We start from the raw sequence: 19,745 nt of genomic DNA, 5'->3' as shown, positions 1-19,745 counted from the left end.
TCCCGGGGCTGTGACAGACGGGGTGTGAGACCCAGCCAGGCCTGTTTCCTCATCTCCCAGGGGAAGGGATCACCCTTGCCTTGCAGTGACATCATCAAGAAAAGGTGCGATGACTAATTAAGCGAAGGCATTTTAAAAAGCAACCATCCTATTCAATTGCAAGGTTTCCTTAAAGGCAAAGAAGTGACATAAATCAGCAGTCCTAGATTAGAAGCCAAGAGGTAAACCTCTGCCCTGGGGGCATGCTGTTTCATCACACAGAATGTTTTCAGACCTGGTCCTCCTCCTCCACGAAGCCTTCCTTGATTTTAAACACCATGCTCTATTCTCTCTGATTGGCTTGGGCACCCCTGACCTGTCTGCACATACACATCCCCACCCCACCCCACCCTCTTCTCTCTCTCTCTCATTCCCCCCTCCCCAGTCGCAAGAGTCCTCAGGCCATCTGTCCTCAAGTAAATAGAGTTTATATAACCCCACAAATTGGACAGAGGCCCTAGCAGAAAAGCCTTGTCATGCCCTGCAGTGACTTGCAGGCTGTAGAGCCTCACTGAAGACGTCTTCACTGGCTGATGGGAAGAAAGGGCACTGCAGACCAGCCCTCACTGAGGCAAGAATGATCACCAGGAATAGGGACATGGGGCTTGCTGGAGTCAGATCACTGTCAAATCCTGCTAACGCTCAGCACGTACCTTCTACCACAGAGCTCACTTCTCTAAAATCTGTCAAAAACCACTGCAGCCACCTCCATTTGAAATCTTTTATTGGCAATCATATTGATTCCCACGTCCCTGCCTGGCCCACAGACAAACTCCTGGTGTTGAACATCTCAACCCTCTCTTGTGAGGCATTCACCAAACCCAGCAAAGCCCCTCCAGCCCCTCTCTTGGGACATCACACGCCTCAGGTTGCAGGCTCCTGGGGGAAGAAACCCTGCTTCGTTCGACTGTTCGCCTGGCTCTTTTAGATTTCATCTGCCATAATCACCTTTTTTTTTTCTTTTAAACAAAAATCTACCAAAGGTCTAATTTTTAACTTTGTTGTTTTCTGCATTCACATTTACTGTTCATCAGAGTTAAGGATCAAAATATCTATCAGAGTTCCGTGAAACTGAAAGTTTCCCCTGATTGCTAACACTCCATCTCAGCAGTTCTCCCCCGGTGCTCAGGCTGGTTATTAAGCGTCATCTGAAAAGTGTCTCCAGTCGCTTTTTAAGGGTTTTTCCATTCTGCATTTCCCTCAGGGCGGTGAGCAAGGCTGGCCAAGGGAGATTCACTAGGGTTCACCCTGGGTTTCCGGCATAGTAGGTCAGGGGCAGAGTTGTTCTCTAGCTGGCTTTCCAGGTCAGGAGGGAAATGCCAAAGGGAGGAGGACAGGGATGATTACAAACGAGGATAAAAATCACGAATGAACTTATTCAACTCAGGTTTTGTGGGATCCAGCTGAAAGATATGATTTCACAATGGAGATGCTACACAGAACCTAACATTGCCTGAGAATTTTAGTTTCTGTAACTATAACAACAAAAGCAAAACAAGCCTACCACTCAGCCGCTCTCTTATCCCTAGGAGATTGGGTACCCAGGGGCAATTCCGGAAGTCACCCCTGCCCCTTAAGGCCTGATTTACCAAACACGGAACTGAGCGCCCAACCCAAGGACACAGCCTCCAAGAGTTACCCTTCCCTCTCTAGCAACCAGCATCTGATCCTATAGATGCAGGGATTTCCTCCTTTATTTTGCAAAGACTCCTCCTTTCTTCCTCTCCTTCCTTGTTGCTGTTCAGCCATGGTCACTTCCTTGGGAGAAGCAGGACACAGAATCAGCTAGGGATTCTAGCTTTGGAAAAGTAACAATGCAAAGGAGATTTGGGAATAAGTTCTAGGTCTCATCAACCATGTCCTTGCCCTTATCCTATTTTTAATGCTACCCACTCTTCAAGGTCCAGGTTAGATCACACCTCTTCCAGGAAGCCTTCCAAACTACCTTCTGCTGACCTTCAAAAGAATCACCTACATGGCTCCATCAGAAGAGTGACCATGCTGTAGAATGTCACTCTTTGAGTCTTTCTCCCCATGAGACGGTGACCTCCGTGAGTTTAGAGTTGATATCCTTTGAGCTTTGTAGCCCCAGAATCTCACAGTGTCTGATGCAGTAACAGATGCTTAAAAAATTCATGTACATTCACTGAAATAATTATAGGCCATACCTTTTCCTTCTAACCAAGGAACAATTAGTGAGTGTGTGTGTGTGTGTGTGTGTGTGTGTGAAAACAACAAACACTGCTACTAATTTAACACCATCCATTAAATCACCTGGCAGTGTTAAATATGAAAATTTTAGTTCTCATGTATATGAACAGATCGTACAATTTCTATAATTCCTTATGACTATATCAGTCTTGATGAGCATAACGCCTTTATAAAATAAGATGTATGGTCAGGGTCTCTTAGTTGTAAGACAGAGAATCCAAGAGGAATGAGGCTACTCCATCCTGGCTGGAGCCAGAAGTCCCTTGTCCCCTTCCATCCCCTCCCCTAATTTGATCATTAATCAATGCGATTTGTAGCTTTCTCTAGTTCTTTGTTTATTCCGGCATCCCAAAGAGCACATAGCGGGTGGGAACTCAGTCCAGCCCTGGTTTAAATCTAATTAAAAGTAATGTCACTCACTGAATTTCTTGGCCTGTCTACCTTTGCTCAGTAGCCGTGGGAAGACTGGAACCACTTCGCTGGCTTTTTTCCTTCCAGGCCCATAGGACTGATCAGAGTTCAACCAGCCGAGGGCAGGGGGGCTTGCTATGCAAAAGGCCAAGTCACTCCCTCACCGCAACCTGGCCATTCGGTGGGCTGTGGGGACCCAAACAAACCCATGACCTGATTTCGTGAGTGATGCCCATGGCTTTGTGCAACCACCGCCACTGGTCGGTCATCCTAGCGGGCCTGGTACCCGCACCTCACACACACCAAGTGCCGCCAGCAACCTGCGGAGCAGCCAGAAGCCATGCTCGGCCCATCAGGAATGTTTCCCTCGGGGCTGTTTTCATCCTACAAACTGAAAGATAAAGGCTCACCAAAAAATAACTAGGCCTGCCTTTAAACATTATTGATGCTCTGAGTATCTAAATTAAACAAGAAGGCAAAAAGGCTACCTCTGTTTGTACTTCACCATGGCACTGTAAGCACTTGTTTACACCCTTCACCGTGTGTGACATCACGCCATCAGGGCTCGTGCTCCTTAGCCACGTACACAGAGTCTTGGTCGAAACCAGGTTCTTGGTGGCTCAGATGATCTGTCCTCTCCTTTTGGGAAGAGTGAAACTAAAGCAGGACTGACCTATGGCTACTGAGCCCAGCTGACCCTCCCCGGTGACTTCCCAAGCTCCACCATGGACAGGGGTCTCACAGGACCCTACAACTAGACTGGACGCCTCCTGGGATGTAGGGTCTCTTAGCAATGTGTCCAAAGAAGGGATGCTAGTGCGGAGCCCTGCCCAGGAAACCAGCTCAGACAGCGAAAGATGTGGCTCACCCTCTAGGGGTAGAGGAAGAGGGTGTCTCCCCACAGAGGGAGGGGGACACATGAAAGGAGCAAGGTGGTTTCCCAGCAAGGCCCCTCGGGATCGGGGTCCCAATCCAGACCGGGTGGTTAAGTCCAACTCGGCCCACGTGGAGAATTTGTGGGAAAAAGACTTCGACCTCCCTAAGATCTGACTTTCTCACTGGTGTAAAGAATGGAAGAGAGAACTTTTAAAACTCTTCCAATCTCCGATTCTGATAGTGAGCACTTGTCACTAGCTGTGAGGCTCCCTGACAGGCACCAGGGGAGATAAAGAAATGCTGGACACATTTCTCATTAATCTAGATTTATGCTCAAGAGGAGAAAAGGAGAAAGTTGACCTTGAGGTCAATCCTCTATTATCATGCTGGGCCTTGCATGTGTATGTGTCCACACAAACGCACAAACCCACAAATCTTAGGCATTACGTAACACACATCAGAAGCAAGGATAGCTAAGGTAGGTACTGTCTTGCACTTGTGCAGAAATGGGATTTCCAGATTTTCCAAAGATATTTCTCATTTTATAAGGGATCAAAGGAATAAGAAGAATTCTTTTAGATGTGGTTCTCAGTGTGAAATGGTGGGGCAGACTTTGATATCAAATAATTGGGGAGCAGTAAATTAAATAAAGAGAACCTTTCTGCCCTGGCTGGTGTGGCTCAGTGGATTGAGCACTGGCCTGTGAACCACAGGGTCACGGTTCGATTCCTGGTCAGGGTACATGCCTGGATTGCGGGCTGGGTGGCTGGTGCGGGGGTGGCGTGAAAGGCAACATCGACCTCATATTGATGTTTCTCTCCTTCTCCTTCTCCCTCCCTTTCCCTCTGTCTAAAAAGAAGTAAATAAAATCCTTAAAAAATAAAAAAGGTAACTTTCCTTTTATCATTGCAGGTCTCCTCAGGGACTTTAATAAGCAAATTATATTGAGAAATTCCAAGAGAGGGCAAGACTGCAGTGTTCCAAACTGCGGGCCACGGAGTCCTTTGTCCTTAGCCTTTCTCAGGTGAGGAGGGCCCTGAGAAACGCCCCTTGGGAATAGTGTGCATAAGAGACTGCGCATTCCTTGAAGTCAGGGGCTGGGCCCTGCTCCCCACTGTGTCCCCAGCACCCGGCGCACAGGAACAATTCAATAAAATATAATACACTAACAACCTGCCACATGGCCAAATGGAGAACTGCTGAATTCCAGGCAGAAAGACTGGCGTTCGCAGTAACATGGAGGGAGAGTTTGCCACCATCTGCGCTCAGAACAGGCACAGGTGAGTTTCAGGTGAGGTCACCTTCATCTTTACAAGAAGCCCAGGGCTACAAATCCATAAGGCACCCAGAAAGACTCTATTTTTTTTCTCCTAAGAAAGGGGTAATAAGAGCTTCTTACAGAATGCTGGCATTTCTCTTCTTTACTAGGAATAAGGAATAACTCAGAGGTCAGACTCCATAATGTCGTGACAGATTATCTTTGTTTCTTTACCGCCACCTTCTGGTTACCAGGTTCCTACGTGACAAATTCAAAATGTCACCTACGTTTGTGTATTGCTATGGCATTTTAAACACTTGTTTACTGGACATTACACAAGTTAAGAGTGGTGAGGGTGACCTTCATTCTTCTTCATTTGACCTGGAGGCAGAATAGAACTTTAGGGATTTGCATTGAGATAGTGAGTTAGGAGCAGAGCAAGGACTAACCACACCTGTTGGTTTCTCCAAAGAGCAAACACGGGGTTTAGTCATTTGGTTTTGTCCAGATATATCTGCAAAGAGTTCTACTGCTCTCTCATCCCCTCACAAATATAACCTGGAATGGGAAATTCCATGCCCTTAAAAAAGAAGATGCTATTCAAATACACCCTGATCTTTTCAAGGGTAGAATCCATTCCACTTTACAAGGTTTTTTGAGAAAGAATGTAAAGGGTCGCTAATTGACTTTTCAATAACAGTTGAGATATTATATGCCCCTCAGCACGACTCCAAGGAAGATCCACCAGCTTTGTCCTAAACATACCTTGGTTTGGAAGCAGCAGTAGAGTTGGGTTAGGTACGGGTGTTTCCGTGCTAGAGCCAAAATCCTCTTCTCTGTCATCGTGCAGTCCACGTCATCATCCTGCAGGATGACGTCCTTCTTTAAGACTTTCACAGCATATACTTCATCTTTGCCTTTGAGCTCCGCCAACATGACCTGCAATCAACCAGAACCAACCCGTCAGTGTATATGGGGAGGGGGCAAAAGCGGAAACATGAGTCGTACCGAATGCCTAAAAACTGACTCCTTTTCCCTATCCTTTTGACTACTATGACAGCCTTGACAAATGTTTAGAAAAACTACCCATGCCAGTACGGCCATTACCAGTGATTTGTTTTTCATCTCTAACACAGTGTCCAGGCAAAGAACAGTTCGATGCACATCTGTCAATTATTCATCTGTTCACATACACTTGTCATAATTGCAATTACAGCATAGTAAATAAAGCATTTTAAAACCAAACAGTAGTTCATAAAGTTTTCTATACAAGTCTTCACCATTATCATGGTATCTGATACTCAGTTCAAGTAAGTACATTACAATTTATTTAACCTTTTACCTCCTATTGGACACTCGAGCTACATGTAATTAATAAGTACTATATAAAAATTGTAGAGAGTATTTCTGTGCATATCACTTTTTCCTTCTTTTGGGTCATATCTTCAAGATAGAAAGTGTTGGAAGTAAATTATGGGGTTAAATATTCAGGCATTCCTAACATTTTCAAAAAGGTTGTACAATATAATCTGCCACTAGCAACAGAGAAGTAATTTAGTTTCATGGTAATTTACCAATGCTGGGTGCTTTCACTTAAAAAGTTATTTTGTTCATGCAGTGGGTATGAAATGGTACCTTAACACTGTTTTAACCTGCAATACAAAATTTTTACATATTTGTTCTCCAATTAAATTTCTTTTCTGTGAACTATCCGTCGATCTCCTCTCTCTAGTCATCTTCAGTGTTATATTATGAGCTTGGTATATGAAGATACTAAGACTTTACTTTCTGCTGAGGTTTTTCTAAATTTGTTTTATAATTTTCTGTTATTTTTTTCCTATTAAATAGGATCGTTTATCTTCATGTAGTTGAATCTCTCCTTGTCTCCCTTTGTGGTTTTTCTCCTATAGTTTTAAAGCTGACAATATGATTTCTTCTCCAGAGAACAAATGAACAGTTCTGTTTCTTGATATTTTTGTACTCGTTTCCCTACAAATGTTGTAACAGGGTGATTTGGCCAGTGTTTTAATAATATTAAAACCTGTGCCTGCGCAGAGATGGGTGTGACTCTAACCCGTGATGTGGTGCAACTTGGAGGTAGCTTCTACACCGCAGGGCCACGCCTGCCCGGACTAATTACGGCAGCCACAAAAGGCAGAGAATATGGGAGTGCCCATGTTGCTAGCCCATGTTGCTGATTGTGGGAAGAGCTGGAAATGGGGTTTCAGAGGAAGTTCCAGGTTGGGGTTTAAACAAAAAGGTCAGCCACCATGTGGACCATGTGGGTCAATAAGGGGTGACAGGACTCTTGCTGGCGGGCCATGAGGAGGTGCCACCTGGTTTGGGATTAAGAACTGGAGACTGTGGCGACACACCTGCTGGGAACCATAGGAGGCCTGTTCAGCTGAGCAAGGAATTACTGGGAGGAACCAGGAGAAGTGAGTTGCGGACTCTGGTTTCTTCTCCCAGAGGACGGTACTTCTGACTAGCCTGCTCTGAGACTGGCCCAACCGGGCAAGGGGGGGGAGGCAGGATTGTGTGTGTGGGGGTGTATCTTCGTTTCTAAAAGGAGATTTAATGGCAGAATTCTGCCATTATTCCAAATCTGCATAACTTTTCATTAAATAATTCCCTTCTTTTTTACCAAGCTCTGGCATTGAAAGCCACGGTCCTGAACGGTGGCGGGCATAAAGGATCTAGAATAAAAAAAAGACCCAGGGGCGGGCCATTGTTTCTGTGACAACGCCTTTCTCGCATTCAATAACTAACTCCTCAGCACAGTTCCTGGGCAGGTCGTGAGAACTAAGGAACAGTCAGTCAGCAACTCAATGAGGGAATTCAGGATGTCAACCTGAAGACCTGTGGTTGCCCACATATAATACAAACTCCTTAAAACTGGCTCACTCGGACAGGGATTTTTCCTAAGAAAAACATCTAAAATGCTGCAGTCATCCCCATTCCCACCCTGCCTCCCTGCACCACCTGGGAATCTGGAGACTCCGGGGCTGCACGTGTCCCTGGAATCTCGCTCACAGTGAAAACTGCTCACGTGCTAGAGTCACGCCTGCCAGGGGACTGGGGTCTGCTTCTCATGTAGCCAGTCTCTAAAGAATGTGATTACTTCAGCCTTTGCCATTCAAGGAAACCCAGTCACCTCCCTAAAGCATTGATCTCAGACTGAGATGGGGCCAGCAACCAGGCCCTGTACCCTGGGGGCTTCACGAAGCCATTCTGTTGGGAGTGCAGTGGAGATAGGAGGTTCTGTCCCTCAGCAAACCTCCCGACTCACAGGCTGACACAGAAGAGCCTGTGACTCCGCACCCACACCCTCCTGGAGCTCCCAAAAGCAGGGTTCCTCTGCTCTGGGAGGTCCTCAGAGGACAACGCCCATCCACTCCCAGGTGTGGCTTTGCTACGAGCCAAAGAGCCCTGGAATCACCAGGGATCACAGCTGAAATGTTAACCAGCTTCCTAGGCTCTCTGCCCTTCTATCTTTTTGCTAAAATGAACAGGACTTACTGTTCCATCTCACCCCACCTTCAGAATAGGAGCTAATCGCCAGAAGTGCTTTATTTGAGCACCTTCTGCCTCCATGCCGCTGCACGTCCCTGTGGGTAGCAGGACAGGGAGAAGGGTGCCATGGGCAGAGGACCCTGATCCCAGATAGGAGGTGGTGATCCCCACCCTCGTGCCACAAGCAGAGGATAAACAAAACACTTAGTAAGTGCCAGAAAAGCCAGTTACACAATAGTTGATTCCCAAAGTAAGACACTCTAAGATTTGTTTTGAGCCCTGAGTTCACTGAGGACAGAGATTCTAGAGTTCATTTCTAAGCCTCTGTAATGAATTAAAACCAGAATTTCAGATGATTCTGAAGGAGGGAAGAAATGTGATGTTATTCATGTTGTTAATGAAATGCCAAGCACATGTAAAGCAATGTAAACATTCAGAGTACTTTCTCACCCACCAGGTCACTTGGTACCTGTCTCCCATTTGACAAGTGCGATACACTGAATTCCAAAGAGATAAAATGCCTCCATGAAAGTCCCGCAGGCTAAAGTTAAGAGCAGAACCCCGGCTCTGATGTGCTTGACCTCAGGCCACTTCCACTCAGCAAGTGAGGAAAACATAACAAGATTGGGTGGAAAGCTCATTGCTTAATCTTACATCAAGCAAACGAGGGGACAGATGCCACAGGGTTCCACCCACACAGCCCACAGACCTTGCCAAAGCTGCCTTTGCCCAACACTTTGATGAAGTTGAACTCCTCCAGGCCCAAGCGCTTGGCCTGGCCTTGCCGGACTTCACCGTTCTCGCCGGGGCTCGCCAGCTGGCCATCTGTGGATGCCGCCGCCCTGTGCTCCTCCCCTCGGTTGTCAAACGACAGCGCCTTCCGGATGTTGTTTTCAAGTTCTTTTAATTCTGGGGCCCAGGGCGACAAGAGAATGTATTAGTACACACCTCATGAGCCCTTCCCACAAGGACTCAAAACTTAGAATTTCACTCCCATGAGCTCACAGCCCTCTTTTTTGTTCTTTGGAGCAACCAACCCAGTGTGGCATCTTTGTAGGTTCCTTGATTTGCTCTACACACGTTCACTGGCGCCTAGTGAACAGAAGGGCTTAGGTATGCAAAGAGGAGGGGAACATGGTCCACCAACCAGCTCCTCCTGCTTAGATTGGGACCCTGAAGGCTCTCCAAAAGACCCCTGTAGGCTAATAGTCTATTCAATTATTCTTGGTTAGCACAAGAATCACTGCCTTCCCTCCAGAACCTTGCGGAGTTCCAAAGGCGATGGGTAACCTTTGAGTTTCCTTTGAAGATTAGAGATTGAGAACTGTCATCTTGGTAATAAAATTATTTCACTTTCTAAAGGACTTTACTTGGCTTTGTTGCTGGGTTTACTCTAAATACTCAGCTGATACAAGGTTATTTAACAAAGCAAGCAAGTAGCTGATCATTAAACAAAGAATTGCGTCCCGACTGACAAGGCGCAAATTTATCTCAGATGGGGCTGAATTCCTCAGTACAAGTTCGCAGCGGTGCGGTGGTCCTGCCTCCTCCAGAGGATGACAGCAGGACTCCCTGGCGGTGATAAATGCTGGAAGATCCTTTGATCTTTTCCCTTTGAGGGACTTTATTGTTAGCTATTAATTCACCAAGACACACACTCCTCTGCCTACTGGGTTGGCCAAAAAGCAATTTTGACACATCTGATCAGTCACAACACCTTCTCCATACACTGCACAAACCTTTTTCTGCATTTCAGCTGTGTTTTTACCTTTCTTGAAACAATAAAGCATAGTATGCTAAAAATGTTGAGTATTTTCTTCCATCTTCAATATAAAATGGCTACACAAAAATTCATCAATTTTTTTAAATGCGCTCTGATATGACGGCTGTCACAATACAGTCTAACAAAATTGGTGTGAATGAAGTTAAAGACAATTAATCACTACTAGGGCCACCTTAAGGGAAAAAAATAAACTTTTTGGCCAACCCAATAGAAATGGGCATCTTGAGCATAATCCAACGATGAGACAGGTGTGAATAAAGCTGGGGTTACAGAAGGGGACACTGACTTTGAACTCTTAGGAATCAGAATCCCACACGAGTGATCAGTTGCTGTTTGACACAGAGACCTTCAGCTTCTTCCCAGAAGCGCAGAGGCCCGTGAGAGCTCACTCGAGGAGCCTGGAGATCTTTCTTAGACCTGGCGTTGGGCTCCCCTGAGGAGGGGTCGGGTCAGGGGAGCTTCTGACCCTACGGTAGCCTCCTACCACATATTCCTACCTAAGTATAACTTTTAGTCTCAGCATAGAGCAAAAAGTCTCAGTTTCCAAGGTAAGTTATCTAATGCATTTCCTTTACATGTCTACGTGTCCTTACAGCAGAGGACAGAGAAACTGTCATTGTTCTGTGATAATGCCACGTCTTGCTCAGAGGGCTTTCACAGTCACCTGTACTCACGTCACTGCTGGGTAATACTGGTACCTGCATTCACCGGGGCCAGAGCAAGGCCCTGGAAGGTCCTGCGTGCGCCCAGCCAAGGCTGCACAACACGCTGGGCAGGAACCAGGCCTAGAACCCTGGTCACCTCACTCTTACTGATGGTCTCTTTACCATATGACCCCATCTCCTTGAAGGTCTCAATGGGGGTCTCAGCATTAAAATAGGAGACAGGGAAATACCCACACTGGTCCAGGGCAATACCTCTTGGTCAGGGGATCACACAGCATCATCAGACAACTGACATATGGTTAAGCCTGTTTGGGAGCGATGCACAATTATACATGTGCAGAAATTAATCAGAGCAGCACAAAGAGAGACTGAGGCCAATTATTTTGTGGCCTCGGGGCTGGCACACTGGCCCTGCAGCTGTTTTATTCGCCCCTGGGTAAGAAGAGCAGGGTCACAAGGACGATCTCTAAGGAGGGTGTGACAGCACAGATTCCGAGTGTGGGGTCCTTAAACCAGGAGGGGCCCAGCCTCACCCTCATCCCTGGCATAGACTCTGACCTTCCACTTCCACCCAGTAACATGGGAACAGTAAAGGGACACCAGCACAGACTTGGTGTGAGCAAAAAATTCAAATGATGAATACAAAAGGGGGCTACAAACCGATCCGGGCACTATAATGCAATGATGACTAGCTCTGTTCTGCAGAGGCATACCTCCCTCCCGGTCACCTCTGGTGCTGGTCACCAGAGAGGAAGGTTTTAAATGTGTCAGTCCCTGCTCATCCTCAACATTCTTACCTGCAGGATCAGGGGAGCTGACCTTTAAGGGAAGTAAGGCCCGGAGCTGGCTTCCTGCCCACTTCTGGCAGTCTCTTCCCCAATCTTGTCCTATCTCCCCACCCATCCGCCCTGATTTCAGGCTTTGGGCGTGATGATTAGAATTGGGGTGGGGGTGGAGGAATCAAACTCAGCTGGGTGATGTTGTCAGGCCTGGGTTAGACACTGTAGACACTGGGGCAGAGTGGATAGAGAAGGGGCTGTACCCCTTCCCTCTCCCACACTCAGAACCAGGAAAAAGAAAACCTTAGCATCACGTGGTCTCTTTTCTTTCCCTGGCCTGGAAGGGATTAAAGGCAGAAAGCCATTTGGTGCCTTGCCCTCAGGAAAGCCTTGGTGGAGTGGAAGAACAGCTAATGAGTCAACAGGGAGAGTGTGTCCCAAGACCTTCCAGGGCCGCTGGCTGTTTGGGCAAACAGAAGGTCATTCTTGGGTAGAGAGGTCTCAGCCCCTTGGAATGTCCAACCACCAAGCTCACAGGTAAAGAGGCAAATCTCACCCTGGTCACAAGGGGAGGTGGGTGCTGACTTGGACCGATCTTCCTCAGAGGGTGAGTTTCCAGAAGCAGGCTGTGGGGACTCAGCACCAGCCATGAGCTAGAGAAAGGGAGAGAGAAAAGGGCAGGGGGGCGGGGGAGAGAGGCATCAGAAAGGAGGGTGGTGAGTTTCCCGAGGTCAAAAGCATCAAGATCTCACGCCGAGCACCAAAGGAGCTCCCGGCGCACAGGGACACTCCCCGAATCGATTGTCTAAAAGCACAGCCTCAAGTGTTCATTTGCCAATTAGAGAAAAGAGAACAAGAGACTCCAGTGTGTTCCATTTTTATTTTGTTCAAACACAACTGGTCTTTTAAAGCAAAACTCAACCACAGCCCCTTCCCTAAACCTGCCTTGCTGGTCCACGCAGTGTAAGCTCCCTCACCCAGCACGCCACCTACCATCTCCGGTTCATCGTTTACTCTCATCTTGTTCAGCTTCCGCCAACAATGTCTGTATGTGGAACTGTGTAGGGCCCTCTGCTTAGGTAGACTATGGGCTTTTCGAAGGCAAAACCCTGTCCAGGACGGTATTGACATTGCCCCTGCTGACTTACACAAAATGATACACATAACAGATGCTCAGTAAATGCTTTCAGATGTATTGATATTTGTTGGCAAAGTTTGACAGGACATTCCCAGTGAACTATTTTCTCCGCAACTGCTGGCATGTTCATGTTAAGTTCCCATTGAAGTCAGAGGTTTGGACTAAGACCACAAGCACGTCTCTGCTCTTGGTCTCCCAGCTGTGTGTACATGCCCCCCTGGATGATGAACTGACCACTTGCAAGGAGCAATCTGAAGGGAACGAAGGCTCCAGCAAGCCTGATGCTCTTGCACAGAGGCCCTTTTAGCTTCTGACCACGGGTACCTGCCTCTCATTCTCTCATACCAACTTGAGCTTCTACGTGGTTCACTTGGCTTTCTTCAGCTGTTGCATCAGAAGCATTGCAGCAATAAAAATAGCAGGACTGAACTCCCTTACTCTTTTACTCTGCTTCTTCCTGAATTTCCCCACATTGGCTTTTTACCACCAGGTTCCCAAATCCAAGATGGACATGGTGTCTGGCTACTGGCATTATAGCCCATGCAAATATAGGAGAGAGGGCAGGTACCGAGTTCTCTTTTAAATGTTTCAAGACAATAAAGATTCTGTCTCAATGTACCTATAGCAAGGAAAAAAAAAAAGGTCTTCTGAAAATGGCTTGGTCTAGAACTCCTTGATGTGTGTGTCCAATATCGTCAACACACGGTATTTGCATAACCAGCCTCACGGGGGGGGGGGGCTAGAACTCTTGGGTGCTGGTCTTTTGCTTGTAATTGCAATGCCTTGGGTCAATAACATAAGTCCTGTTTCCACCAGTGGGATATACAGAGCTGAGAAGAGCAACCGAGTCACAGAATCTCACAGTTAACCAGAAAAAGAGACTTTTTTTTCTTTTCCTGCAACCCTTGTAAAACAGTTTTATTTATTGGGAAGGTAGAGAAGAAACCGTTTAAGGAAATGAAAACAATCCCCATCTTCCCATTCAATGGAGAAGGCGCTTCTGAGAGGCACCAGGGAAAAGGCGTGGCAGTTTCTAGAATGAGAAGGGAAATGCAGAGCCCTTCAGAAGGGATTTTAGGGCAAAATTTAGGAGAAGCATTTAGGAGTCACGCTCATAGAGGCACTCAGAGCTAGACTTGCTTTTCTAGAAAAAGCTTGAGAATGCCTGGTTCTGGGAGGGCCACTGCCCAGCTACCCCCACCAGAATTTCTTGCCCAGGGAACTCAGTTCTGATTTTGTCATAACTTTGTTTTTTCAAAGATCGCCGACATTTTCTAGATTAGCAGCCTGGGATAAGAAGGGCCTTCAAACAAAATGCCGTGGATACCTTTCCCCTCTGTTTACATCTGTGGGCCCTGACTTTTCAAAACAACATTTCTGCAAATGGATCTCTCTTCCTAGTGACATTCAGAATGTCACGTGGACAGAGACAGGGCTTTGGTCTCCAAAGAGAAGCCCAGATGTTCCGTGTCAGGGGGCACTGACAATATTCCTCGGGCAGCTGAGTGCCGGCACTATCACAAATCTTGGCTTGCTCCCTAGAAAAGAATGTGGTTCTATCCCTTCGTCCATTTAACCTCATTACAGTGATCCCAGAGGCAAAGTTCAAACACGACATTGCTTTCATGCCGGTTCTGGAGGCAGATAAGCCTACTTCCTTGCCTAGAACTGCCCTGCCTCTCTAGAGGGAGTTCCAACTTGCTTTGTTTTCCCTTCACTTCAGGAACTGAAGGACACTTTAATGTTACCTGCCTGACCTTTTTTTTTTCCCTAAGCATATGCTGTTTTGAATACAGTGTCTCACACTGAGCAATCTTGCTACTTCCCTCCCAAACCCTAGCAAGAAGCCAGCATGGAGATGCTGGCCACAAAGAACTCCAGGAACCCCCGCCTCCACCCCCCCGGCCCCGAGTGGCCCGTTACCTTTTTCCTCCTCTGGCCGCTGTTGGTGATTTTGTCTGGAGTGACGCCCAGGTCAGCCAGGACTTTGGCAATTCCCCTGGCGTCCACCCCGCAGTTGGGAGCCACGTTGGTCTCGCAGCGCCGGTGAACGTTCATTTTGCAGACTGTAAGGAGACACAGAGAAAAAACTTCAACCATGTTCACAGCCTAAAACCGTGTCTGACTTTTTTCTGATGGTAAAAGTACTACACGTTCATTTGATAGGGTTTGGAAAAGGCAGGAAGATGAAAAGAGGAAAATAAAAATTGCCCATCATCCTATCACAGAGAACTAAAATCATCCATCAAACTATCATACACGGATAACCGCTGTTTATCAACTAAATACATGTCACATTCAAATTTCCTTTCAGGGGACAGAACACGGACTGTAGAGGAAGTTAATTGGTTTATTTGAACAAAAGTTCATGAGGCTTGTGAACCCAAAGGGGTCACATGTATACGGTCCATTCTATTCCTCTGCTGAAAGGGGATTATTACCCAGAGAGCAATGCCCTGGACAGAGCCTATGAAGATGCTCATCTGAAAAGGAGGAGACTGAATGAAGTAAACTCCGAGGCACTTTTCAAATCTAAAATCCAATTTCAACACAACAAAGGCCATGCTTGAATGTCTTCATTCGGCCCGCATCACTCAGCTGTCCTTGGTACGGGGCATCAAAGAGAAAACAAACTGTTCTGGTTTCCAGTCCAGCACGTAAGCAGCTTAAAAGTAATCACTCTGTCCTAACAAGTAAAAAGCTGAACAAACTGAAAAATCAACAGCTCTTCTTGGATTTATCAGAAAAGTAAGGTCACAGGGCAAAATGCCGTCCCCAGAATGGGGGAGACAGGCGACTTCCATGAATCACAACTCACTGGGACAGAAACTGCCCAGTGGCAGCCTCTGCGGGAAGCAGCTCCAGGGGAGGAAAATCTGAACGGAAACCGGCAAACTGGCGGAGTCCCAGCGAGGACAAGTCTGAGGGCCCAATACTCTGGGCAGATCCCACACTTCTGTGAGTTTTACCTCTAGGAGTTTGACCAGGTTCTCATAGTGAATATTGAGGGAAATATTCCCTGCTCTGACAGAAGGAGGGAAAAAAGAACCATTTGAAATGCACCAGGGCACTCCAGAGCCGAAACTGTGAGAGTTTTATCAGAGCCTACCCCATCTAGGGGAGGAAAAGTCCTCAGTGCCAACCTGCTCTAGCCGTCCTGTGTCACCCACGATGGGAAAAAAACCTGAACTCAGGAAACTCACAGCCCAGAGGCACAGGCCCAGTGGGACACAGATCTAACCACAGGACCATAGGACGTGCTCCTGTCCCACACCCTGCCACTGCATTCTGAAAGGCCTGCTTCCTGCAGCTCCTATAACCACTACCTCATGCCCACTATCAGGAAAACAATTATAAGGCATACTAAATGGCAAAAAAACATGATTTGAAGACACAGATCAGGTAACAAAACCAGAACCAGCTATGGCAGGGATGCTGGAAGGATCAGATTAGGAATTTCAAACAACGACAATTAATGTGCTAAGGGCTCTGAACAATAATAAAGGAGGTAGCACGTAAAAACAGAAGGGCAATGTAAGCGGAGAGACCAGAATATTCTAGAAGAGAATCAAAAGGAAATGCTCAAGAGCAAAACCACTGTAGCAGATGTGAAGAATGCCATTGGTGGGCCCGTTAACAAGATGGACGTAGGAAGGGAAAGAACCTTCGAATCTGACAGTATGGCAACAGAAACTTCCAAAACGAAAAGAGAAAAAACACTGGGGAAAAAGGGACAGAATATTTAGGAACTGTGGCACAACTACAAAAGGTAGGACCTATCTGTTAAGGGAATAGTTGGAAGGAGAAGAAAGAGAGGAAGGAACAGAAGAGAAATTCGGAGCAAAAATGACCGAGAATGTCCTTGAATTAATGTCAGACACCAAAGCACAGATCCAGGAATAATATCAAGCAGGATAAATGAAAAAAATAAGAATAAAGAAACCACACCTAGGCATATCATATGTGAACTGCAAAAAATCAAAGATGAAAAAAAAATCTTAAAAGAAGCCAGAAGGAAGTTTCCTATAGAGGAGTAAAGATAAAAATTACACCTGACTTCTCCGAAACCATGCAAACAAGAAGAGAGTGAAGTGAAATATCTAAAACTATCTAGAGAAAAAGGACTCCACCAATATGGAAGTTTGTGCCCTGTGAAATTACCTTTCAAAAGTGAAGGAGAAAGAAAAACCTCAGACAAAAATTGAGGAAATATGTTGCCAGCAGACCTGCCTTGCAAAAAATGTTAAAATGTTGAATGAACAAAGGCATCCAATAGAAAACAATAGCAAAAACGTAGACATTAATTCAACTCTATCAATAATCACATTAAATCCCATTGATCTAAATACAATGAAAAGAGCTTGTCAGAATAGATAAAAAGTAAGATGCAACTCTATGTTGTCTATAAGAAATGTACTTGAATTGTAAGACATTCACAGATTAAAATGAAAGGTATGGAGAAAGATATACCATGCTAATACTAACTTTACAAAAAGCCGGAGTACCTATATTCACTTCAGACAGAGAAGGCTTCAGAGCAAGGAATGTTATCGGGGTAACGAAGGGCACTACATAATGATAAAGGGGCCAATTCTCATTAAACCCTTAATGTGCATGCACCTACAAAGAGCATCAGACTACAGGCAGGAAAACAAAAGACTGAAAGGAAAATACAAATCTATTATGTGGAGACTTCCATACCCCTCCTATCAGAAATGAACAGATCCTGAAGGCAGAAAATCAGTAAAGACATACGGATATAATTGATTACTCTATCTATTAACTACTCATCTGACGACAGCAGAATAACCATGCTTCTCCACGTCACATGGAACATTTACCGAGACAGACCATATTCTGAGCCATAACACACACCCTCACAAATCGGAAAGGACAGAAATCATACAATGTCTGTTCTCAGATTACAGTGGAATTAAATTAGAAATCAATAACAGAAAGATAGTCAGAAAGTCCCCCAATACTAGGAAATTACATAACACACAGCTAAATAACCCATGGGTCAAGGAGGAAAACTCAAGAGAAATTTTAAATTATTTTGAACTGATTGAAAACAGAAATACAATGTATTAGCAGGAGACAGCAAAAGCATCCTTGAAAGGCATAATCTGCTAAAACTCAGACAAGAAAGACAATGTGAAAGTCCCATATCTAAGAAACATAGTCAGAATTAATAACTTTCCAAAACAGAGAGCATCAGGTACAGATGGGTTCACTAGTCAATTCTACCAAATATTTAAGAAAGAAATCATACCAATTATCTACAATATCTTCTGGAAGGTGAAAGCAGAGAGATCATTTCCTAATTTTTCAAAAGGCCATCATTACAAGAAACCAATCAACCTTACAAGAAATTACAACTATAGTCCAATATCTCTCATTAATTTACAGGTAAAAACCCTCAACAAAGTGTTAGCAAATTGAATCTAACAATGTATGAAAAGAAAGACATCAAGACCAAATGGAATTTGTCCCAGTTATGCAAGGCTAGTTCAACATTTGAAAATCAATTAATGTAATCCATCACATTAAATGGCTAAAGATAAAAAATCAAATGATCCTATCAATAGATGCAGAATAAAAGCATTTGATAAAACCCATGCATGATAAAATCTCTCAGCAACCAAGAAATAGAGGGGAATTTCCTCAACTTGAAAAAGAGTATCTACAAAAACCTACAATTAACATTACACTTAATGCTGATAAAGAACTGTTTATCCACAACATACAAAGAACGCTTAAAAGTAAATAAGAAAATGAACAACCCAATTTAAAAAATGGGCAAAAGACCTGAGCAGAAACCTCACCAAAGGACATATACAGATGCCATACAAGCACATGAGATGCTGTTCAACATCACATGTCACTAGGAAACTGCAAATTAAAACAGCAAGTTCCCACTATGCACGATTAGCATGGCCCAACTCCAACACACGGACCCCAAAATACAGGTGAGGGCGGATGTGGAGCAGCAGGAACTCTCCCTCAGTGCTGGTGGGAATGCCAAGTGGTGCACCTGTAGGACACTATTCTGTGTGGCGTGGGTCCAGCTCCTACTCGGAGATGCACAGGACCCATGCCCACGGATAGGTTCTCCCATGGAGAATCAGGCCTGCAATGTGCCTAGGCTGCTTCCGGTCTTGCTTTTGCTAAAAACTCCCTTACCCTGAATTGAGACAGAAAGTGCTTGCTGTAACTTCCTAAAATCTGTGCTAAAACTCCCCAGTATGAAGTGTAACTGGTTCAACCACTTTTTTCTTTGCATTTGCTAATATCCTTCTTCTGTGATGTGATCAGTGGCATCATCTCCTTTGTTTTCTGTAAAAGGTAACCACCTCCAGTGAACCTGGGCATAGTAAATGGGGACCATCACATAATGTGCCAAGAAACACAATAAATGTAGGTCACAGCAAGGGCTGCGGCTTTTGCTCCCCTTGAGAGAGAAGTCATGCTGTCCCTTTTCCTCCACAGGACTTGGTAGTCTGTGTGAATGTTTCTCCCCCATCCACAATGTGGTGGACCCCATGAGCTGGGGTCCGTATCATGCACCTGTTTTGGAAAACAGTTTGGCAGTTTCATATAAAACTAAACATACTTTTAGCATACGATCCAGAAATCACACTCTGGGCATTTATCTAAATGAGTGAAAGACTTATTTCCATGCAAAGACCTGCACACAGATGTTTACAGCAGTTTTATTCCTAATTGCCAAGACGTTTAAGCAACCTAGAGGTCTATCAGTAGACGACTGGGTAAACTGTGGTCCATTCACACAATGGAATGTGTTGTTCAGCACTAAAAATACGTCAGCTACTAAGCCATGAAAAGACAAGGGAATCTTAAATGCATATTACTAAGTGAAAGAAATATATACTCTATACATTCTATGGTTCCAATTACATGACATTCTGGAAAAGTAAAACTCACAGACAGTGAAAAGATCAGTGATTGCTGGGGGTTAGGGGAAGGGTGGGGATGAACAGACTCAGCACAGAGGATGTTTAGGGCAGTGAAACCACTCTGTATGATACTATAGTGGTTGAATCCACCACTA

General features: G+C 45.3%; 1 protein-coding gene across 3 annotated transcripts in view; it reads right to left on the bottom strand.

Moving 5' to 3' along the window:
• The window catches only part of PRKCE (protein kinase C epsilon), a 486,343-nt gene that overhangs the window by 154,786 nt on the left and 311,812 nt on the right, over positions 1 to 19,745 (bottom strand). For all 3 annotated transcript variants that reach the window (XM_037161258.2, XM_037161257.2, XM_037161259.2), the window contains exons 7-10: positions 14,597 to 14,739; positions 12,092 to 12,188; positions 9,018 to 9,217; positions 5,561 to 5,734 (exon numbers count right to left, since the gene is read on the bottom strand). In XM_037161258.2, coding sequence (XP_037017153.2) covers positions 5,561 to 5,734; positions 9,018 to 9,217; positions 12,092 to 12,188; positions 14,597 to 14,739 — 614 coding nt within the window. The remainder of the gene's footprint in view (positions 1 to 5,560; positions 5,735 to 9,017; positions 9,218 to 12,091; positions 12,189 to 14,596; positions 14,740 to 19,745) is intronic.

Source organism: Artibeus jamaicensis, unplaced genomic scaffold (assembly GCF_021234435.1).
Source record: "Artibeus jamaicensis isolate MK-2021 breed Jamaican fruit bat unplaced genomic scaffold, CSHL_Jam_final contig_465, whole genome shotgun sequence".
In the NCBI taxonomy this organism is placed as follows: Eukaryota; Metazoa; Chordata; class Mammalia; order Chiroptera; family Phyllostomidae; genus Artibeus; species Artibeus jamaicensis.
The sequence above is the reverse complement of the archived record's forward strand: the minus strand, read 5'-3'. Positions and strand labels throughout refer to the sequence as shown.